This window comes from Rhynchophorus ferrugineus, unplaced genomic scaffold (assembly GCF_030347505.1).
Source record: "Rhynchophorus ferrugineus isolate W39M unplaced genomic scaffold, kcgeb_rfMv2 rfM7, whole genome shotgun sequence".
In the NCBI taxonomy this organism is placed as follows: Eukaryota; Metazoa; Arthropoda; class Insecta; order Coleoptera; family Curculionidae; genus Rhynchophorus; species Rhynchophorus ferrugineus.
Genome location: NW_027472586.1, coordinates 28,773,090 through 28,799,251, shown reverse-complemented (window position 1 = coordinate 28,799,251; position 26,162 = coordinate 28,773,090). Strand labels below are relative to the sequence as shown.

The following is a 26,162-nucleotide window of genomic DNA, read 5'->3' as shown; positions in this document are numbered from 1 at the left end:
TCCAAATCCGTTATTTTCCATAATTTCTGTACAATATCAACTCAGACAGGGTGTGCGTCGGAATACAAACCATGTAAAAACGATAATGATAACGAAAACTAATAGTAGACTAACCGATAGTTAACATAATTGTGGAGTTAAAGTTAAAATACTAATAGTGTATAGATAGAATAAAATATGATACATGATTTGTACCAGTACCACCTAAGAATGAAGACAACCTTGATATATAGGACATTCTTCATTACTCCAACTTCGAAAGTTTCTGTAAGATCGAGCCACATCCTCTACAGACGTAGGAGGTCTCCTGTCAAACTTCCCACTGTTTGTTTTGTCTTACCAAATCCGAGTTCAGCTGATTTAGGATCATGTCAATAGTATATGTGTTCAAGCAGCCTCATCATAAGTTCATTATCTGGGATCCTACAGCGACAAGGAACCCACCATCAGGGTTATAAATATATCGGTGTTGTATATATAGGTGTTATATACTTCCCAATGGCCAAGCACAAAGGACGGTCAGTGCAAAAGGAACCGAACATCTAATATGGGGATCTGATAGATATGTAACACAGACATATTAATATAGATATTTAAATGCAACATCCGGTCTAAAAATCTATGCGAGTTATATAGGATGTTAAAATTAGTTAAGCTCCTAACCGTCCAACCTCAAGGATGTACAGGCCAGTACAGAAGGAATATTTACAGGATGCTATAGATATATAATATACATATAAACGTTTAATTGATAAAGATGGATATTAAAATAGTAAATGTGTATATATGCATTATTATTGAAATATAAACACAGAAATTGATACAGATCAACAATATATGTTTAAGTTCTCGCGCCATAACAACGTTCATTATCTTGGATCGCACAGTAGCAAGAAACCGAATATAAAGGTTACAGACCTGTCAGTATTAGTATGTTAAATGTATCCTAATGACCCAACTTATAGGATAGCCAGTACACAAGGAATTTCTACAGGAAGACCGTGACTATATGTTAATTAGATAGTATATAAATTACGCATTTATTATTATTCGATTTAAAAATATGCTTTAGTATGAGTCTATTTCTGCTTGTACTACAAAAGTTTACTTTACATCTTTATTTCTTTTTGTTGTATTTTAAAATCTCCTCTTTACCAACTAGAGTGGACCTACTACTTAATGTGGACTCCTAACCACGTTACGGAGCAAGCAAATGATTCCAGAAGATATATGCTCTTGCCCAGCATGTAAAATGTAACTCAATTATACTATTCTTAATCGTTTCTTACCCAAACTTGTCATAACCCTTTAACAATAGTTGCAACAATGCAGAAATGACCGAAAGTGTCACAAAGTCTTAAACAATTCTGTTTAAAATTAAATAACTTCGGTTAATAATGGTTTTAGATTCTCACTTTCCTCTTGTTATCTTTTCATATATAAAATTTAGAGATTTGTCTTCAAATAATTGCTCTGCCGACATTTTGCGGTAAAGCTCTACCAGATTTGATTTTAAAAATTACACGCCCGTGATTGATTTATATACAGCACCGAATAATATACCGTTAAGAGCTGGCATCGCATCGGCCAGGTCCAATGAAAATAGAGCCTAAAATATTTGTTTATATATTATGCGTCACTAATCTGACGGCTGTTGCTGGTTTCTTGATTTGGACGTATTTCGTATAATTGAAATTTACTTACTTGTACCGCATATTGCACAACAATTTTAGGCCTAAAAATTCTTCCTCCATATGAGCTTTAACCGTGTCAAATTTCACTCAATCAAGTGCCCCCTTTTCTTCAAAAAGGGAGGCAAAATTTTGTTAAGCCAATTAATATGTAGAAGAAGACAATTTCCAGAAAATTGTAGCTATCATTCGTAAGAACTTAAGATTGTTAGCAAATTTTGGCATTGCTTTAAAACATAAGCTCCTTTTTTGGATGCAAGTGAGTTTCAACCTCTTTCAAACTTTCTATACCGTCAGTAAACTATGGTTGCTACGATGGCAGTACGGCGCTAATAATATTCATAGTCATATAAATCATAATTTATATAGTTTATACAAATCATCATTTGATAATTCTCTCGTGAGAATTCCTTCAGTTTTTCGCTCCATTATGACAGTTTTGAAACTTATAACAGGTCAGTTGAAAAGTCCCCGGCCTGACACATAGATGGCGCTACTGGAATTAAATACATATGTTTTTTAGTTAGCCCTAACCCTCAAAAGATGCGTGTATAATTTTGACAGTTGTCGGATCATTAGTTTGTGAATTATAGCATTTTGAGTGAAACAATTTTTGCAATTGTAAAATAAATGGTTACAAAGGAATTTCGATAAAATATTGCCTTTTGGTACGCGAAAAAATACAGTTGAAGCAAAAACTTGGCTTGATATCCGGAAACTGTCCTCGGAAAATCAATCATCTAGGTTTGGTATGCTAAGTTTAGATGTGGTGAATTGGGCACCGAATACGGTGAACGCAGTGGACGCCCAAAACAGGTTGTTACCGACGAAAACATTTAAAAGATCCACAAAATGATTTTGAATTACTGTAAATTGAAATTGAATGAAATAGCAAACACTCTAAAGATATTAGCTGAACGTGTACATCATATCATTCACGAATATTTGGGTATGAGAAAGCTCTGTGTAAAGTGGGTGCCAATTGACTACCTTGGAAAAGGAAGCACCAGCAACAGCGACTATTACATAGCCTTCTTGGACGATTTGAAGGACGAAATCGCGGAAAAACGGCCGCATTTGAAGAGGAAGAAAATGCTGTTTCACAAAGACAGTGCACCGTGTCACAAGTCAGTGAAAACGATGGCAAAAATCCATTAATTGGGCTTCGAATTGCTTCATCATCCACCGTATTCTCCAGATATTCTCCATCGACTACTACTGTCCTCAGATCTCAAAAGAATACCTACTGGGAAGAAATTTTCGTCGAATGAATAGGTGATCGTCGAAACTGAGGCCTATTTTGAAGCAAAGGACAAATCGTACTACAAAAATGGTATCGAAAAGTTGGAGGGTCGCTATAATCAGTGTATCACCCTTGAAGGGAATTATGTTGAATAGAAAAAAACTAATTTTTTCAAAAAAAAGTGTTTTACTATGGTAAGCAGGGGATTTTTCAATTGACCTGTCTGATACAGCTAATATAAACTAATGAAACATATATAGATAACAATGAATAAATGCTGTAATATAAAATTTAATAAATAACCGTTAGTTCTCCATAGTTAATTAGACTTTCCTACTCTCAATAATTGCAGCTAAGCTATTGTATACCAAGATTACAAAATAATTAAAAGTTTTTAGTAATGATATTTTGAGTGGCTGCTAAATCTCTCACGAATATATACCGGATTTCAATGAAATTTTACGTACGGCCGCAAATTAACTGCTGGGTCGACGGAAAGTTGCTGCTCTTGTTTATATGCATAGTAGCCGTTGTTTCTCATCATTCAATCAGGACAAGTGCACTAAATCAAAGTTAGCGCTGATTAAATTCGTGAATGTCCATTCGAAATGAACCTCTCGAAGCGCGAGACAGAATTTACGATACCTCATTAATTTAATAATATCGTATTACACTGTATATTTTACACGGCTTGGCAATTGTTCGATTTATAAACCAGGTAATATTACTACTTAATTCGGTCGCTGAATCACGATCATCGGCATTCACTCTACCGACTGGCTAGTGACCAACTTAGAGATCATCCCGATCAGAATATTGTATTATACTGTATATTTTGCACGGCTTGGCAATTGTTCGATTTCAAATTAAATATATGAATAATTTCAATATACATATTTTTTTTTACATTTTAAAGACTTCTTTTTTTATCAGTTAAGATTAATACTTAACGTGGGCTCTGAATCACGATTATCCGCATTCAGTCTACCGACTGTCTAGTGACCAACTTAGAGACCATTCCAGAGGACATTCAATCTGGAAACATAGCCTGGTGACCGGCATGACGGGGATGACTATTCCTTATTGGGTTTTATATTGCTACTTAGTGACATTTCTACTCTACTTCGTTCTATCTCATTTTATGACAAAATTGATGACATTGTTGATAAAATTGTGAAATTTGAATTTTAGTTCATTTTGGCTCTGACATAACAAAATTATAATCTAAATAATATAATGAAATAAAAATAATGTTATCAAATATAATTTATTTTAACATTATAATATATATAGTAAATCTATTATCGAACATTTTATAGGTTAGGGTTGTATTTTATTATATTTATGTTCAACTATTTTCCACACAAACTATGCGGTAGAGTTGTAGGATCATTTTTTCTGAACTGGTATCCTCTGGAGCTATCCATATCTACCTAATTACCATATATAAATATATAAATACACATATATATATAAATATATATATATATATATATATATATATATATATGTATATATGGTGTATATATAGTGTATGTGTATAGTATATATATAGTGTATGTGTATATATATATATATATATATATATATATATATATATATATATATAGAGAGCATTTATTAGAGAGCATATTTGCCTTTTACGTTTAGCTCTTGTTTCCTTCGGTGCAGTGCCCCTTTATCAAGTCATTTTGTTAACACGGTATTTCTCCTTTTTGTTCTGTTACTACCTATATACATATTTCTTACAAAAACTAGATTTAATCACTCTATTCTCCCTAATGCATTTGCCATATATACAAAACTTTTAATATACTTTCTCTCCTCATACATTTTAACCAAATGCTCATGTATATTCTGAACAATACATACATATCTTTCACATTCTATAAAAGAATTTCCTACAGTTAAAGTATATTAATTATATAATCACCTTTAGTTGTTTCCACTCTTATCACCCTGTCTAGGTGATTCAATCACTGTTATGTGTCGTTCAATCTCCCTGTCAATCGAGTTAGTGCAAACCGAAAGCGTTGTAGACAATACCTCTTTCCACATATCCAGATAATTCTAGCTTGTATATCCTTCTCAACTTGAGTGTCTAATGTAATAATTATTTGACACTTTTACACTCAGATCTGTTCGAGTGGATTGAGTATGCAGTGACAGGGAGGAAGACGTAATATTATGTGGCTACATCATTCAGCAATATGATCTGCCATGTATCTTTTTTCAGGCTTATTGCTAAAAAAATAAATTACAAAAAATGCAATTAATTATTTCATTATATATATATATATATATATATATATATATATATATATATATATATATATTTACAGAGTAACAGTTTGAAATAGTTAGCTATATGAAAACTATCAAATAAATCATGCTTCAAAACTTATCTTATATACGACAAACCGTTCCTTAATTGCAAACTTTGTCGGTGCACTTGTTGAGATCTTCTTCTTCTTCAGTTTACTATGGCATTGCCCATAGAATAACTAATGTTTCCATCAAGTTCTTTGCGAGCTGATTTTTAAACCTCAGCAAACTTTTGGCAAGAGCTTTTCAAAAAAATATTATTTCAACATTCCTACAAACCACTGTTGTTGTGTCATTTTATGCAAATAGACTCGTACCGAAATAGTAAATATATTATACGAATCTACTTCTTCTCTTCTAGAAGTAAGCGTATAAACTCTAAGGAGCATGAAAACCATTTAAAGACAGAATGATATATAAACAGAAGTTATCGTAAAATGTAGTAAAAATCTTAAAAACATTAAAATAGGAGGTGATACCCCATCCACCGCTTTATTATTTAGACCTTTCTCCTACTGACTAGTGTTTGCTCAGACATATAAGTCGTGACCTGTCTACTAAGATCTTCACCTCTTATGGAGATACCAAGAAATGGATCGATTCTTGGATAACCCCAAAAGATACATATTTATTTCGAGATGTAACACAATAAAGCCACAAATAAAAAATGATCATTAAAACTAATTTATATACCAATATTTATTTACATATAGAAATATTTAAATAGAAAACCTCACTCTACCTGCCATATTCACCAGAGATTGTCCTTATTATTAGCCAATCATTAATTCAAGCAAAAATTAAGTGAATAGTTGGTAGACAATTTGGCAGACACGGCTTCAAATTTTTTAAATAAATCCTCGGATTTTCTGTTGTTGAAAAATTAATACCCCATCAAAGTTGTCATCGTAATTATTGGTAAATATTTAAAAATATTATCCAGCAGACCTTTTTCCCAAAATAAAAAAATTAAAAACCTTTAAGTAATGATAAACCTTCTTTATTTTTTATCCTGATAATATAATAGAATAAATTCGATAATATCAACTTACTTAATACCGAACGACTTCTAAAACATAAAAATAAAGCAACAACTGATATAAATCTTGCTTTGGAACCATTACAGAGACAGTGTGATAAAATTTCAATTAATAAATGACAAATTCCTCTACCCGTATAATGCGTTGCCCACGATCCGAAAACTCCAACAGCATTTGGTTGACCCAGCTATGCCTAAAGCACAGTTTTCGGCGAGACAATAAATCTAACTTTTTTGGCAAAAGCTCAAAATTTCTACTTGTTGATACTAAGCACACAGTTGGTCGTTGTGATTCATTTGTAAGTGGCGATTTTTTTTTTATTAATCTACCAGACCAAATGTTGTACGTATATTTAGAATTTAAATTAAGTGTTGAAAGTTATTCAGGTATAAGCCTGACAGACGAACATTCCTATAATATAGCATCGGGTACATTTGTGTAACTGACACTGGCTTCACTTTTCAGTGATGTCATGTGTCTTTTCTTTTCCATGCTTTAAAAGTGATCAATTTGACACCCAAGGAAAAGCGAACTCTGCATATCCAAAAATATATAAAGACGAGGGTTTGAACGAATTACTGAACGAAACCGTCAATGGGGATAGCTATCGACTACAGTTGATGCGTTTGATTCGAGCACTACGTGGAAAATGCCAGGAAATGGGCAATGATGCAACAATGTTATTCTTAATTAAAAAAAGAAATATTCTTGCACTAAAAGTGCTATCACACCCGCCGTATTCTCCAGACCTTGCTCATATTTGTCGTGAATTTTCTGAGCAGCGCTTAAGTTACTATGAAGATAACAAAAATGGGTGGATTATTGTATAGCCTCAAAAGGTACATTGTTCTTGAGCTGGAATCGGCAAGTTACCTGAATGATGAAACAAAATAGTGGTCATCGATGGACAATTTTGAACAATAATATATTATACCGATTTTTCACAATAAGGATTCAAATTTGAAAAAAATTGAAGCTGACTGATGCTAATTTATGCGACTGTATATTAAATATATATGGTGATAAAAAATAGAAAACAATTTTTCAAAAGAGATGTTCCATTAGATTTGTCGAATAGACTTTATACCTTCAGTTATTCGGTATTAAAGATTGTATTTAAGTCCTGACAAACTTGTAATATGTAGAATTGAAATATGAATTGTTAATTGAAACAATCGATACAGAAACATTTGTACTGGATATAACATTGGCGTCAAATTAGTTTATTATCGTTCTGAATCCAATCACACGAAAGCAATTTTAAACAAAGTTTGATACAGCTACTCTCTGGTTGAGTTTTTCATATTCATCTAAGTTAAAAGTCGAATCATGTTGAATGGCTACAAATAAATACCGTTAATTACGGAGGCTATGGAATCAATATTAATGAGAATTCAGATTTTGAAATTCCTAAGCATTTTAAAATTTAGTCGTACTACTTTGATCAGAATAATATTTGTTTTTAATAATATTTAACGTTTAGTTACCTATGTGTATAAGTTATGAAATTTAAGAGGGTTTAAAACAATTAATTTATTTGAACGACCATACAAAATGACACTGACGATTTAAATATATTCGAACATAAACGAAATTGCCTATGTTTAGACGTCTCAATCATTACCACTATTCAATCTGAAATATCCTACATCCCTCACAGGTGTTCTACAGCCCTCACAGAGATGATCTCTAAGCTTTCTATTGATACTTTCCAAACTAACAGTTAACTTTAATCCTATGATGATACTTTTATACTTATTATTCAAGACCAATGAAGTTACCAAAAAAATGGGTCTATTCTTGAATAGCCAATAGCCATAGATACTCAATAGATGTTCTTCAGATGGAATTCGTAAGTCACACAGTTCAACAGAGATGTTCAATTAGGTTCGTCGAATAGACTTTGTACATTCTGTGATTCGGTATTAAAGGTTGTATTTAATGTCCTGAAAAACTTGTAATGTGTAGGATTGAAACATGAACTGTTGATTAAAACAATCGATAAAAAAACATTTGTTCTGGATTTAAAATTTGTGACAAATTAGTTTGTTGTCGCTCTGAATACAATCAAACGGAACCCGTTTTAAACAAAGTTTAATGAAACTGCTCTCCGCCTGAGTTCAGTCCATCTAAGTTAAAAGTCGAATCATATTGAATGACTACAAATAAATATAGTTAATTACGGAAGTTATGGTATCAATCTTAATGAGAATTCAGTGTTACTACTTTGATCAAAATTATATTTGTTTAAAAAATATCTTAAGTTTAGCCATCTACGTATATAAGTTACGAAATGTAAAAGGGTTTAAAATAATTAACATATTTGAACGACGATACGAAACGACACTAGCGATTTAAATCTATTCTAACATCAACGAAATAGCCTATGTTTAGACGTCTCACTCATTGCCAATCCAATTCAATACAAGTCTGCTCTTCGAATAAACAATTCTAGTTGTCAAGCCATTAACAGTCACGTAATATGTTATAACATTTACTAGATCCAATATTTATTATTATTATGTATGCTTTGAAACATATATTTACTAATGCTGCATACAGACCGGGCCAACCAAAGATACCAAATGGGTTTTCTTCATCAGTTTACTATGGCATTTCCCATAATAATAACTAATGATTCTTCCAAGTTCTTTATGAGCTGATTTTTAAACCACAGTAAAACATATTATGGTTCCATGATAGTCACCCTTGGACTTCGGCGGCACGGATCCGTGCCATGAGCACTCAAATTGTTAAAATCCTATATTACCCAAGAGTGTATGAAGGGAGGTTCTACATCTCTCAGATAGATGCATATCTGTAAGCTTTCTAAGGATACTTTTAAAACTAACAGTTTCCTTTGAAATAATCGTATTAAATTATGATTATATTGAAAAACCTAGTCACTGTTTTGATATATTTCATATATCTGATGTCTGATGATCGAGCTAGCATCAAGCCGATTTTTATTCAACACCCGTAGCCCAGGAAAGGTTTCTAGTGGAACGCAATATATTACAAATTTTGATGATGTTAGCTCACTGTTACTTTGAATAGACTATACAATCACAAATATAAAGTATCTCCATGCTATATGAAATTGAAGAAGCCCATCCTACCGTTTTCAGCACTGCAGGTACCAAGCCGGTTAATATTTCTTTTACTTTTGTTTCAATATAACTTCACTTGATGGCACTAGCAGGAAAAATTCCATTTGTCAACGTCATTATTCATAACCACTATTCAATCTTAAATATCCACTTCAATCTTAAAATTCAATTCAAGTCTGCTCTTCGAATAACATATACAATTCTAGTAGTTAAGCTGTTAATAGTTACGTAATATGTTATAAAATATACTAGATTGAAGTTTTTTGGCGCCATTGTTGTCATTTATGCTTTGTAACATATATTGACTAACTACCGACCCGCCCCGGCTTTGCACGGGTGCAATGCTGATACTAAATTAAATACACTACAGAAAAAATATGGACGTTGTATATAAAAACATAGCGGCCCGCTCCGACTTTGCACGGGCATAAAATATATATGCCTATGTCACTCAATGAAAACATGATTAAAATTGATCCAGTATTTTTGGTTCATTCATTACTGCCCTTGGCCTGCACGCATTAAATTTGGAGTAAAACAATTCCTCTTCCCCTATATTTACTATGAAGATTTCCTGCTATCTTTGGAATATCTAAATTCATACACTTTTTATTACATTACACATTTTTAAACGCAAATTTTAAATTTGTAATATCTCCGAAAATATTTGTTTAATTTACATGCTGTAAGGAACCATATTGATCTATATTAATTGCACACTGTATTGGTACTTAATTCGATAAGGATTAATGCCGTATTGCTTAAAATAGCTTCGTAAATAAGCCATTTTCTCACGTAAAAAGTAAACAATAAAAATGGTTAATGTGGGTTATCCCTAAAAGATAAACATATACCATCGCGGACTTTTTTGTAGACCTTTTTATGGTGTACAATACTGTAGTACATTAATTTGATCTAACTCGTAGGTAAATTTATAAGTAGGTAAAAAAATAGGTTAATTTACGACATCACGTTAGAAACCTCTAAAATTAGCAATGTTGCCTTAGTATATTATGCATGTATTATACATATAAACCTTCCTCTTGAATCACTCTATCTATTGAAAAAAGCCGCATCAAAATCCGTTGCGTAGTTTTAAGAATTTAAGCGCACATAGGGATATAGGGACAGAAAAGGCGACTTTGTTTTATACTATGTAGTGATGCTGCGTACAGATCGGGCCAACGAAAGGCAACGAATCGGTTTGTTGTGAAATTTTTAGTTCTGTTTGAATGGCTTAGCGACGGTCAACGAAGATTTGTTGGCATTCGCTTTCAATCCGATTCAACTGTCGGTAACATCAAAAGCCGCCGCCGTTGAAAAATACGGATTCACGCCCAACGAACGTTTGTTCCTAACAGCAAATTCAATATGTACGTTTCATCGAAGGCCAACTAATGTTCAGTATCCAACGTCGAATCTCATTCGTTGTCCTTCGTCGACTCGATCTGTATCAGCATAACACATAATTGTACAAATTATATTTAATTAAAATATTTTTATATATTTTTATAATATTTATACATATCAGTATTGTTTTGGCATGGCACTAAGTATGTTGTGTGTGGATGAACGTTCCATTTGAGTCTCGACGTATCATTTACTCACAGGCGCTGATAGCGATGGTTTAGCTCTTTATCGTTTTTTGGCGCCATCAAATACAGCATGACTAAAGTTATTTCCTTTTGGTTGCAATGGTGATAGTTCTTCGACGGTAATCGAGATTCTTCATTTTGGCCTATCATAGTAAATCATTTTTAACCGATTTCGAAAAAGGATGAAGTTCTATGTTCGGCTGAATATATGTTTTTTCCGTCAATGATGGACCGATTCTCACAATTATTTTTTATTCGAAAGAACGTCACATGGAACCAAGTCAGGATCAGATGGGGGGAAGGGTGGAAATGGGGGAAAACATTAAATTTCAAAGGCATGTAAAAAGTTTGCACATATTTTTTTATCTAAAATAATCAGGTATTTGTGTATAATGTTATTACTCAGCTGATGTGACGGAAAATCGGAAGTCGTTCAGTGTAAAAGCAATTCAGTTTGCTTTTTAAGCACTAACTATAAAATATAAGAACTCGTGGAAATATTGTATACAGCTGCTTCTATGGTATAATGAAAAGCGTTTAGCTCCCAAACGGAGGTCGCGGGTTCGATTCCCGGCGCGGAAAATAATTTTTTGTTGTTCTAGTCTAGTTAGAACATTTGTCAAATCACCTAAGTTGGTTGAGAACCCCGGGACCTGAAAAGCTCCTTATTTTCAATCATTGTTACTTTGTCCCTATTTGTCGTCATTAATTGAAATAACTTCGTACTTTATTGAGTGAATATCTAACACTAAAAAGAGAAAAATTAAATATTTTAACGAATAAATTGAACCGACTACAAAAAATAAATAAAATAAAAATTAAAAAATAATCAAACATAGATTTTTAACACAAAAAAAACATTTTGAAATAAAATATGTACATAGTAATCATTGTAATAACTAAATAAAAATTAACAAAAACCCTATTTAACCTATCTACTACACGCATTTTATATTCTACTATATACACTCAATTTAGCTTAATACCTACCTAAAACTATTTATCTATTTACTATATTATTTTAACTACAACCAACTGATCATTTTGAAGTTGGTGCTCATACCCTCATACCCCTATTACATTCCATGACAACCTCGCAAGACCGTAAAGATATTTTGCGAGACAATAGGTTGGAAGTTTTGATACATCCACTATATAAACCGGAGTTTGTTCCATATAAAAACTCTTGTCAAAAACACTTGGTTCAGTTTCTCGCGTAGAAATCCTGGAAGCCCTACGTTAATAGTAAATCAGTTATGGTTTTACCCGAAAAATAGCAAAATTTCATCAATCAAACTCGCATATATATCATTGCTAGTATTTGAACTATATGTGAATAAATTAGTTTTCAACATAAAAAAACGAAATACTTCTTTTTCCGAACCTATCTTTATCAAACTAAAAAATATCATATATATGATGATTTAGTGAGAGGTTTTTTTAATTATCCATTTCATTTCAAATAATTTAAAAAATATTTATGTTAAAAAGTTAAAATTAACTTTTGCTAATACAAATCAAATTTAAACCGCGATTGATATTAATCATATATCAATAGGTCTTTAAAATATATTCCAATTGATGATTAATTCTCCGAAAGGAAAATATAATATCGTTTTTCAGCGTTATTATTATTCTGATCGGCCTTTACTCTGTTATTTTTTGTTTATATTGAGTGGATCTCTCTGGAATACGACTAATGGTTTCCTAAAATTTTCATTAGTGAAAAAGCCACATTTATACGTACGTTTCCCTTTTACTATTGATCAGCTTTAACGGTTTCAAACTATTAGGATAATAGACTGTAATATATATTAATATAGCATATAGTTGGCTTTATGGTTTATACATTTTATGGAAATATCGATATTTTAAAATTATTATATTTGATATTAATTGTAATAGATACAGTAATTTGGACTCTTTTCGCAATTAGTTTATATTCATCTAATCAAAACTATTTATTCTTTGAGATTATATTTAATGGAATAATAAAAGTAAGATGTCTATCTAAAAAGGATCGATAATTCCTCACCTCGAATAGCACCCCAAATTGCTTACATTTCCGATTCGCTGGACGGCACTAGCGGCAGTTCCATTATATACGTATTCATTAAGATGAAAATGAGATGTATCTGAAAACAAAATGTTGGCAAACATTGAACGGCAATCAATTACTTCATTTATGGAGCCAAGCACCTAGTCAACTTTCTCGGGCCTTGATTCCTACACTACCTGCATTTTTAAACGTACAGCTTTAGTTATTTGCACAAAACTTGATGTAATGATAACAAATTCACATGTAGAACATCTTTAAACTTCGGAATTGAAGAGCTCGGATTGTCACGAAAAAATTAATTTATACACTTCACATTTTCTACCATTCTTGATAAACTTGGTGGTTCCTATTTTGCTTTTTCCTGTATCTGTACCTGTTTCTTCAAACTGTTTGGTAAAGGTTTGAATGTTGGAAGTGATTGCAGCATCATGTAAGTGGCGGTATCCGCAGTATTGCAGAAAGTTCACTACCTCGAGACCCTTGTATTCGTTGCGTTCATACAGTAAGCCAAACAAACCCAGACATTTTCTTAACTCACTTGTATAACAAATGATAATCAAAATAATATTATTAACCGGAAATAATAAGCTGACAATAATTTATAGTATACTTTTTCAACTATTGGCAGAATTTGGACAATATCTAAAGACCATGGCTGTTTTTTCCTTGTCTGCTTCTTGTATTACCTTCTCATTTTCTTTTACAATTTGTGGAGACTAGTTTCAAATGATATATCCAAAAATATATATGTGTAATAAATTTATAATACCTAATAGTAAATAACATTTGTTAAGTAATACTGACATTTGGCTAATACCTAATAAGAGTTCATGTTCATGTTAAAGCTACTGATACTAGTATAAAACCATTTATCCAAAACTGGACATAAGCTTCATCTTGAGACTCCATCATTAAGCCTTTATTAAAAGTTAATACACTAAAATTATTGCACGGTTTGATTGAAGGTTGAGATTTTATTGCCAAAAGCTGGCTTCAAGTGAACACTAAATATGAAAGATCATTTTAACGTATATCGATGATGCCGGTTATTTCATTACAAAATATATATTTAGATTATGAAATATTTCACGAAGAAACACGTCCCCAGGCATATGAGGATCTATGTAGACATCTCTGAAGACAATTTATATTTTGAGAAATCCTCTTAAGGACATATTCTTAAAGGGTTAACATTTAAAAATATGAAAATTGATTGATTTTTTTAGATTTCCTGAAATATCTGTCTATTCCTAATTTATCTAAAACACAAGATGCTCATAATATTCCGTATTTCGTTTTGTCTTCATATCCAGCTTCTATACAATAAACAATTGCTTTCCCACATAAGCGGAAGATAATGAGAAATATACGAAGGTAAAACTTATACAGTCGTGTGTGTATATTGGCCTTCGGTGTTTTTATTCCCATTTCTACAGACAGTTGCCAAATAAAAGTTTCACTTTCGACGCCGCAGGTTCTTATTCTCTTATTTTCCCACTTGCTCTTTCTTTTCGTTAATTTGTACGGTCAAGTGTTATTATCAGCCCATATTTGCTCCAAACAAGCTCGGAGCCATTCAATTTAACGTGTAATTTTCTTTTGTGTGGAAATATTTGATGTTAGAACCGTGGGTCTAAATAAATATATAATATATATATATATTAATATATATATATATATATATATATATACATATATATATATATATATATATACATATATATTAATATTAATGCACATTCTCACACACACACAGGAGGTCTGTTTTAAAATTTTCCAGAATACGACTTATTGAAATAATATCAAATTAAAAGAACTAGTTGAGTTCCAATTAATTAAAGCGCTTAAAACAATAAAATCATAGAATACTTTGTTTGAAATCAACATGTAACGATAACATAAAGATAATGGTTACGGCATTTGGGTTTATATTGGGATAATGATGTGGATAACAATTTATTAAGTGACCTAATATAATGTAGAAAACTGTTAAAACCTAACACAACTACTAAATTCAATGGTTTTCGTATTTCTTTATATAGAATAACAGTTTCTAGTTATTCAGAGTATACAGATCTTGAGGTGCTTAGTACTATATTTTCGATATTCAATTCGTTGTATGCATTGCTTAAATTAAAAAATCCTGCCTCCAAATCCATGCCCATCAAACACATGTAAAAACTTCAGTGATGCTGCTCAGTTATATCCCAATTGTCAATTTGAGTTCCAACGTTTTAAAAATGGTGATTTTGATGTCAGTAACAGAAATGAGGACCAAAATGGTAGTTTGCTTGTAAATGACAATATATTGTATATTGGTACAGCAGTATTTTGGAACGATATTTTACAAGATTGTTAAAGTAATAGGGTAAAAACATTAAAATTGTAAATGATAAATAATTAAAATAATTTTTACTGTTTTTATGGCAGTAATAGTTAATATTTCGATTACTCTCTCTGTTTTTGTAAAAAATATTTCTATTCAACAATAACTAAAGCATTCACTTTATTTATAAAAGCTTTAGTAGATATTGTACGATCATTTTTAATGATGACATGAATTTTTTTTCTATGATTAGGTATATATTTAATTTTTATTTAGTATTTATGGTTATTGTACATATTTACTTATTAGGCTTTGTTCTATTTTAAGTTCTATTTTATTATCTATATATATTATAGTATATTATTTGAAAATAATAATTAACATATTAAAATAGGATAAAGCATTCAATTCCTTTTTACAGATCCACAGAACGTTCAAATATAAAAGTAATTCTACTTCGTTTAAAATTAAGTTACTAGTTGCATGTTAATAGTATTCAGTATTTTTTTCCTTTTCTGTTTTAAAGTTAGTACGTGAAGGAATATGTACATCTTCGTCTCGCTCATTGTACAGTTGGAAAATATAACCACATATGAAATTAACTGGTCCAAGCAATTATCTCCGTCCTTTCCTCTCTCGCATTTTATACAGGAAAGGGTTCGTACATCTTCGTCTGGCATCACGAATTGAACAAAACAGTCGAACTGTGCATTTAGTGCGCTAGTTTTTTGATTATCGACTGTCTCGACTGTTTTCAGTCGGTAGTTGCCATCGCTAGTTCTTAGGATTGTTGGCATATATGTTAATATATTTTAATAAACAGACATTTATTATTTTAATTAATGTTATTTTTATTTAACTTCTGATTTTATATTGAAAACCCTGGGAAAACATGTTTTATTAATATGATTTTTAAGTTATTCCCTTTACTCCATTATCAGAAAAGCATTATTAACTTAATAAATTGTAGTCGAATTTCAAACTCAGGACAATCACTATTTAATATAAATATTCCAAAGAATGTTCTTATTCTAATTTAATCAAATTACGTAATCAAAAAGCATAAAATGCTACAATGAATCTTATGTTACAATGTCTTAATGAGGACAAGATATGAATATATTAACTATATGTTTCTTAATGTATTTAATTTAATATTAATAAATATTTTCTATTACAGTTTCTGACTTCACCCAACAATTGGGACAGATGTACGAGCAACATGCAGAAGAACTTCAAATGCTGGTATCAAATTTTCGGAAGAGGAACAACGAATTGCGCAAAGAAAGGTAATATTAGTTTTCGAGACTAGTCATCGAAACTTAAAACTAGTTTAAGTCTATAAAAGACGAAGAATTGTCTTAATGCGGAATCTACATTCTGACATATGGATCAAAGTTACTAGTTTCTTAACAAAGCTCCCAATGCAAAACGCTCGAAAGATATTTGAACAATCTACAAAACTGCGACAAAAGATAATAAAATGTAAGAATCCTTTATTATTAAATCCCTTCGTCAATATAATTACTCGATGCAGCACAGCAAAAAAATGTTAATGATGTTTTGATGAAAATTCAGCTCATCCATCATTCCGCGAATGCCTTATTTCTAATTATCCTAGATCTTCTAGAACTGCATCCGTATTCTCACTCTTCCCTAATTATATGTCAAATTTTCGTGATCTTGATAGCACTATGCGTATCGCTATCAAATGTTGTTACCAAAAACATAATTATTCAATAAAAAACAGTTACTGTCGAAATTAATGAAACTTCAAACATTTACTTGCTGTAGTTGTTCTATAATATCTGAATAATTTTAGTGTATATATGCTCGGAAGGGTCATTTAAAAACCTTATGAGAAACATTTCCTTTACGGCGCATCGTAAAAAATTAACCTAGAATATTCCATGACTACACACGTGCTGAATAATGTAAGATAATGCTGATAACCTCTCCATAATTTATTAGTTCTTTTTAAAACGTTGTCCGGCAAGTTCCGTTTCGCCACAAAAATTCACTCCGTTAATAAAAAATCCCACAAGGGATTTAGAGACAATAGAATGACTAGAAATTAGACTATACTGGGACAATTTTTAAAAAATTAATTAAAAAAATAGAATAGAATAGAAAAAAATTGTGTATTAAATCGCATCAGGTCCATTGGTAACTAATTTCATGTTGATGTCTCACTCACAGCCTTCCCTTTTGTTATTCATTTTCGAGGTATGATTACAATTTTTTTTCAATGTGTTAATAGTATCTGAATTTAAAAGTAATTAATTAAAAGTAAAGTAATAATTGAGTAAAACGCACTTGCGGGCAGTTTCAACTTTTTAACTAATCCTAATTAAAAAAAAAAGCGGGCGATAGTCAACGAATACTCTGTGAAGCTTACGAGAACGATGATCTGTCGATTTCAACATGTCAATACTGGTTTCGAACTTTTAAGGGTGGTGATTTTGACGCCAAAGACAAAGAGCTTTCCGGACAGGAAAAAAAAATAAAGACGAGGATTTGAAGGCATCACTTGATGAAACCCTCAATGGTACAGATCATCGACTACAATTGATGCGTCTGAGTCTAGCACTGCACAAAAAAGCGGGCGGAATACGAGCAAATAACAATGTCATTCTTCAACACGACAACGCTCGGCCACATGTTACAGAACCGATGAGAACGTACTTAAAAATGTTAAAATATAATGTGATTCTCCACCCGCACTATTCTCCAGACCTTGGTACTTCTGAATACTACTTGTACCAACATATGAGTCTTGATCTCTCTGAGCAAGACTTCACTTCTTATGAAGGTATCAAAAATAGGTCGATTCGTTTGTCGACAAAAGACTGTTAATTAAGAATCCCACAATAGATTTAAAAATATAGAATTACTAGAAGTTAAACTAAACTGGAACAATTTAATAAAAAATTGCGTTTAATACTGAATAATATAAAAAGACGATCAGGCCTATAAATTAATTTTAAAGGATTTACAGATGACCTTACTGTGTATTAAATCGCATCAGGACCAATCATTTTTGATGTTTTATTTGGTCGAAGTATGATTAACATTTTTTTTAAATGTCTAGTCGTGATTTGTCTGAGCAGGGCTTCACTTCTTATGAAGATAATAGACTACAAACATGGATTTGTATCCACGCTCGAAAAAAGTGTCTTTCTTTTGAGGTGGAATTCGAAAATTGCATAAAACATGGAAAAAATTAGTAGCTATCCATGGACAATATTTTGAATAGATTGTATTGTCGATTTTTTACAATAAGGCTTCAAATTAAAGAAAACTAATTTATAGGCCTATATTAAAAATAACTTTATTACTAAACATCTTTCCATCAATTTCTCCTCTTTCAAATAAGTCATGGTTTTCAGATATTTACGGATGATAATCTATCCTGATTCTTAATGCTGCTTTTAGTAGTTTGTTCTTTTCATTCCATAGTTAGTCCACAATTGGTCTTTAAAAATCTCCCATTATGTAAAATTATGTCTTTTTTTAAATTTTAGTTTTTCAGCAATTAGGTTTTAACTGAACTGGACTTACTGCTTAAAATGAACCTCGAATATCGATACTCGGTATTAAGACAATGATCAACTAAAAAACTGATACTTGATTATTTATTTATGATTATAATCGGTCAAATGAAAAGTTGGGCCGGGTATTTTAGGCCATAGTAAAACAATTTTTTTCTTGACAATTTTTTTTTTTAATAATTCAGTTCAAGGGTGATACACTGATTATAGCGACCATCCAACTTTTCTTTACCATTCTTGTAGTACAATTTCTCCTTTGCTTCAAAATAGGCCACAGTTTCGTCGATAACCTCTTCATTCGGCGAAATTATCTTCCCAGCGAGCATGAGCAACGATGTTGAGATCTGAGAACGGGAAATAGTCGCTGGCGGCCAGATCTGGAGAATACACCGAATGAGGAAGCAATTCAAAGGATTTTTGGCACGGTGCAGTGTTTTGGTGAAGCAGCACTTTCTTCTTTTTAAAATGCGGCCGTTTTTTGGCGATTTTGTCCTTCAAACGGTCCAATAACGCTATCATGGTCCTGCCTTTTTTAATGTAGTCAATGAAAATTATTCCATGCGCATCCCAAAATACAGACGCCATAAACTTGCCAGCCAACCGTTGCGTTTTCCCACAGTTTGGAGCGGGTTCATCGTGTGCAGTCCACTCGGATAACTGTCGATTGGACTTCGAAGTGAAATGATGGAGCCATGTCTCATCGATTGTCACATATCGATGCAAAAACTCGGGTTTATTACGCTTGATCATCTTCAAACACTACTCCGAATCATCAACACGTCGTTGTTTTTGGTCAAAAGTGAGTTAGCGCGGCACCCACCTTGCACAGAGCTTTCTCATACCCAAATGTTCGTGAATGATATGATGTACACGTTCAGTTAATATCTTTAAAGTGTCTGCTCTTTTATTCAGTTTCAATTTACGGTCATTCGAGATCATTTTGTGGTTTTTTAAAATGTTTTCTTCGGGAAGAACCACTTTTGGGCATCCACTGCGTTCACCGTCTTTGATGTATCCCCCGTCGTTCAGAAATCAAATAGAAAAATTAGTTTAAAATGAATAACTATTTAGAATTTATATCTTTATTCTCAGTAGGTAAAAAATAAACTTAATTTTAGCTAACTACAGTTGTTAACTATATATCATATTATTTTTATATAGATTGATAAATCTTAAGTTTTGTCACACATAAAATTTCTGAACGCAACCATAATATTTCACATTTAACAACCAACTAATATGTCGATCCATCTTCTATGTCGATGGATACCTCAAACAAAGAGTGCATTCTTCTATCTTTTTGAGTGACGATTACCGCTACGTGCGCGAGAACATTCTTAACTTCGGTGATCCTTTGTGATAGTGACATTTAAAATTATGTGCTTTTGTTGTTGATTTTTTGTTATAGTGACACTTTACTGCTAAGTACGTGAGAACTATTCTCATTTTAATTAATTACAATTAACTTTACTGCTAAGTGCGAGAGAACTTTTCTCACTTTGATTAATTACAATTTACGATGCCGAGGAGAAGACAGCCTGACTCAGGTCGTCACAGTCAATCAAATGTGCGAAGAGCGACCTCATGTGCTAACCGCACTGATGACCAGAAAGAGACAGATAAAGAAAATAGTCGTATTGCTATGTCAGAATTGCGTTCTTTAGAAAGTGGCAATGAAGTAGATAGACTTAGAATGCAAAGAAGACGAGTTCGTGCACATCAAGCACAACAACAGCGAGCACGACATAATGAAATTGAGCGATTCTACAGACACAGTGCTCCTGTGATCCTGGAACGAGCTGCATTCTACTATGATGCGGCAATGGATTATTGTGCCGACAAATCGGTAACAATTGGGGAAATGACAATAATTTGTAAATATTGCAAGGTGTTAAAATACAGTGGTGAATCTACTGGATTAGACTGTATTGGAGGCAAAGTGAAATTGCCACAATTGATCCCACCACTAGATCCTTCTCGCTCTTTAGTTTCAGAGATTGGAAATGATTCTAAGCACTTCTTGGCCAACATTCAGAAATATAACAGCTGTTTCTAGATAAAATTATTTGGCGCTACACATATTATACAGGACAATTTCATTCCCACTTTCAAGGTATACCATAACATTTTACCTTATTTACTATGTATCTTCACTTTATTTGTTACTTATTGTTGAACAATAAAGTATTAAAAGAGTCAAATTTTATTTTATAATATTCAAGTTTATATTAAAATATATATCAGAAATAATTATTGGACAAATTTGTCACTGAGGGTGCTGTTACCACTACCAGATGCTGATCATCAATTTTTAGAAATATATTTTATGGGCAATTCAGATGCGGAAGTTGATTAGCGTTGTGCTCATAATCCAACAGTGTAGAGAGCCATTGTCCAAGAATTACAAATGTTTCTGCATCAGAACAACAATTTAGAAAAATATGTTCAAAATAGCATAGGATCGGATGCCATCTGACAGCCATAATATTGTCATTCGAGCCGATCGAATGAAAAAATTGCTGAAACTGCATGCTTGCGAAGCAGTTGTTAGATATTGGAAATAATAAAGTCGCAGTGAACACCTCGACCAGATTCAGCACATTACCCACAAATTTCTGTCACATCACAAACTAAAAAGAAGAGCTTATTCAGCATGTTTTCCAGATAAAGCGCAATAGTGTAATAACTATAATTGGCTGGGTGAACGAGCAATATCGGCGGCGAAAAATAAAGATGCCCAGGATCTCAAGGTGACCATTCAAAATTTTCTTTCCGGTCAGTTGGTTTCCCTCAAATCAGTCGACACCGTTATGAACGAATACGACGCAGTCAACTATCTCACGGAGTTTTTAAATTCACTAGAATTGTCTTGATTACCTCCTCACAATTTGGAGTTAAAAGTAGGATCAGTTGTCATCATGCTGCGTAACATTAATCAACCTCGACTGTGCAATGGAACAAGACTTGCTGTGAAAAGGGAGATCAATAACGTCATTGAGGCAACAATCATAAAGGGAAAATACAAAGGAGCAGAATCAACTAAGAGTTTCCCTGTTTCGCGCATGGACAATTATACTTCGCGTGTTCGCGCATCGGAAAACCGTCATCTTTGCTTATTTACGCACCACAAAACAAAACAAAAAATATAGTATATCAGAAAGCTTTAAATTGATTAACAAACTATATCATAAGTGTGTGTGTCTGTAAAAATCTAAATGAAACCTTATAAATAGCTAGTATTTCAGGAAAATTCTGTTTTTGAAGTATGAAACATCATGTGTAATTAATCGAAAATAATAATAAAAATTAATTCATACCGAGCATTTTTTTTAATTAATTACGGATTACTAGTTCTTTTATTTATCGATTGAGGTACTACCAAGCAAACCATTTTAAAAATAAACCACCCCATCCAATATTATCATCAATTTATATATTATATATACAAATAGTATTAGGGACTGAAAAATAACGACAAATATGATATGTTCGAAGATCTATACACTTAATTCTTTTCGTTCCACATGCAGAGCTTTATCTGAACAAAACAGCCAACACATGACGTTTCCTGTTCCATTTCATCAGAAATTTCCATATATATCATTTATTTAGTAATTTGATAATCGCGTGACGTTTCTGATAGAAACCTTCTGAGAATATCAACCGTAAAGGAACAGGTATATATATTATAACAGGTGTATGAACTGAAATAGGTCAGGTTATTTAATGGAGTTGGTTTTTTAGGAATGAGATCGTGCCCAGTCATTTTCTTTAATATCGTGGCGTTTGTGTGGAATTTTAAATTGGATCGACGTTGGGTAGACATATAACATGTATATGTAGTATTTTTATTGTCATATTTTATTTTTTCTATATATAATACACCGTCTCTATAAAATATCAAATTAAATTTCTTAAATTAATTATACTTGATATACCAATATAGCAGTTTACACATTTAATTTAAGTTACTATCAAAATAACAATTACTAAAATCGCTATTAAAATGTGTTCTTTTCATTTCTTCTTGTTTTCGTTTAGAACTAAATCGCATATTTTCTAAAGAGTTAAGATTAAACAAATGTTAAGAACAAACAAATAGTTTTTTTTACTCTTCGTGAGTCCACAATCTGCCCTATTGGCAATAAGTATACAGAAGATACAGTACTGGACCCAGTACACTACCTTGCGGAACTTCTGAATATATGGGATTTAATTTGGTATGTTCATCGTTCGGTATGTTGTATCTGGTTTTTGACTTCTGTCTGAAAGCCAATATGTTGGTTCACCAGTAGAGATATGTTGTAAGTTATCTGTCCTTATGGCTTTTAGCAGTTCTCTAGCTTTTGGGGTTATTATTCTTGAACCCCACATTAAATGTTTTGCATTATAATCTCCTCCTGCTATAAATCTATTACCTAGCGTACTGAAGAATTCTTGAAATTGTTCTGCCTTGTTGTTATGTTTGGGTGGGCAATAAATCTCAGAAATTGTTAATGATCCATGGGCTTCCTCTATGGTTATACTGGTGGCTTGCAGGTAGTCTTTGCGGAATTTTTCTTTTTCGAAATGCTTTATATTATCTCGAATTATTATGACTGTACCTCCATGTGCTTTATCATCAGGGTGATTTGTATGATAAAGTTTATATTTGGGAATTTTCAAATAATGTTTGTCCGTAAAGTGTGTTTCGGAAACCATCATAACGTCAATATTTTGTTCGGTTACGAACATTTTTAGTTCCCTGGCGTGTTGTTGGAGCCCATTGGCATTCCAGACGGCGATTTTGTAGCTAATGGTTTCAGGCATTAGGCAAGTTTGCTGACGACGGTTGTAAGTAGACCAAGCATCGTAGTCATTTGATACATTAGTTTGCCCATCATATTTTCTAATTTCTTTCTAAGAAGGTTGAGATGTCGTCTCCCGATTTTGTGCTGAACCATTTTCAACCATTTGGGCATAAGTTATGTCTGGTTGACTTGGTCTGGTGGGTAGACTCATAGGTGTGGATTGGTTTTGTTGCTGTTGTTGCCTTTTTTCCTTTAAGGCAGGATATATTTTCTGTTGTAGTTACTTGTGAACTGTGCAACCCTTGTAGTTCGCTGGATGATCTCCGTTACAGTTAGCATATTTCACTTTTTCATCGCGAACTTTACGAGTACAAGCTCCTGTTTTATGTTCTCTTGCACAAACAAACAAATAAAAACAAGAATAAATATTAGTTCCACGAAACTCAGGTTCCGGTCGACCTAACAATTCGGTTAATAAATGAATTAATTCCAAACGTACTAATCAAATCATTCACAACTGTTTTTCTTTTAATTTTCTTCGTTTAATTGATATGACATCCATTTGCCGTTTAAACGTTTTCCTATAATTGACGCAGGACACGCAACCTCGAGCTAAATACACCATGATTTGATTCACAGCAATAAGCCGTATTTTGTTTGAAAGAGTCAATTAAAGAAATTAGGTGATCTAATTTACAAATGCAACATAGTTATATTTATATACAATATTGTTATATATATATATATATATATACATATATATATATATATATATATATATATATATATATATATATATATATATATATATATATATATATATATGTAGCGATTCACATGAGTCAACTGTGAGGCGGTTTCGGTTTAGTGTATTACATAACCCGGTCCAACTTGTCACTCCAGGGCAAGTCTCCGCGACCAGGTATGCGTCATGCATTCCACCGCCTGGTTTTTAGGCCAGAACAAAAAAAAAAGGTAGACGGCAGTAAAAGCCGAAAATTATTTTGTTGGATGCTCATGCACAAACTCATGCAATAAACTTTTGTTAACATAAAACTAGTCTAAAAAATACCTCCTAACATAAACTCTGGTCTGTAAACAAAAACGCGTAGCTGGGAAATTTGTCAAGGTGGCTTCGAATGAATGCGCAGGCTTTTCGGCTTTTACTGTCGTCTCTATGGTTGAAGTATGGTTAAGGTGTCTTTTGGTATTTTAGAAGGTTTGATCGCTATGATGTTTATGTATTCAATTGAGAAGTATATGTAGCCGGCGCCTATGAAATAAATAAAAAGAATACGAATTTAATATTAATATTATTTAAAGATAAAATAAATAATAATCGACAAGTTCGCAGAAGCATTTTTAGATATTTTTAAAATCTATAGCATTGGTTTCAATGCCCCAAGTTTCTAGCATAAATTATATATGCCAGTTATTTTCTTTTTAATATGTTCTTTCCTACTAAATTTTGCTTCAAGCTTCATCATAAGGTACCCAGCATTGTTGCTGTATAGGATGATACTATAATCCATATTTATTTGTAAATAGACAGTTTGGTTGCAGCTGAATTCTATATATACTCTCGTTGACTTTTAATCTCTATATACTCCGCCACTTTCGAAAGCTTATTTAGCTAATCCTTTTACGTCGCCCGAGACCTTAAAACTGTTACAAACTAAAATCAGAATATAACTGCAGAGTTGCGGTCTGAGGAATGGAAATTGAACGGAATTGCTATCAAACTTCTATGGCGAAATCGACATTTTGAACGATTGCGGTCGATCGTCAATAGGGGCGAGGTTTGGTGAAGAATTATCTCCTTTATACAAATTTAAAAAGAGCTCGAAATTCAGTACTTTAAACGCTACGATGACCCGAAATATTTTTATTTTAGTGCCTGGGCAAATGTTATGAGGATCTTAGATTTATTTTACATTTACATAAGTATATATTTATATAACTATATACTTTTTTTATTATTATTGCAATGGATAAAGATGCGGGCTGACTGTTTCTAGGCGATTTGCTGATAATTACTAAGACAGGATGATTATTAGATGATAACAGAGTTTAAACGACTAAAAATTAACCTATTATTAATTAATATTAATTGAGACATTACTGATAAATTTGGAATTGAGTCTTAAAATAAGACATACAAATATAGATTTTAATCAAATACGTAAAATAATGTAATTGACCATAATATACAATAAAAAATATGTTGTATAAGCATATTCATGTGATTAGAATGAACGAGGAGGAAAGGGGCGCCAACTTGTTACAGGTAATATTGCAAGTACATTAGGGGAGAATTCAAGTTTAATGTAAATATAATAACGGTATAGTACACTACAAAATTATTGCCGATTGGTAGTTATGTCTAATTTACGTCCTTAACTAATATATGTATTAGATGTAAATACTCTAAT

General features: G+C 32.2%; 1 protein-coding gene across 1 annotated transcript in view; it reads left to right on the top strand.

Moving 5' to 3' along the window:
• Stacl (SH3 and cysteine-rich domain-containing protein) overlaps positions 1–26,162 on the top strand; it is a 455,842-nt gene that overhangs the window by 236,020 nt on the left and 193,660 nt on the right. Inside the window, exon 15 of the mRNA XM_076410623.1 lies at positions 16,570–16,678. Coding sequence (XP_076266738.1) covers positions 16,570–16,678 — 109 coding nt within the window. The remainder of the gene's footprint in view (positions 1–16,569; positions 16,679–26,162) is intronic.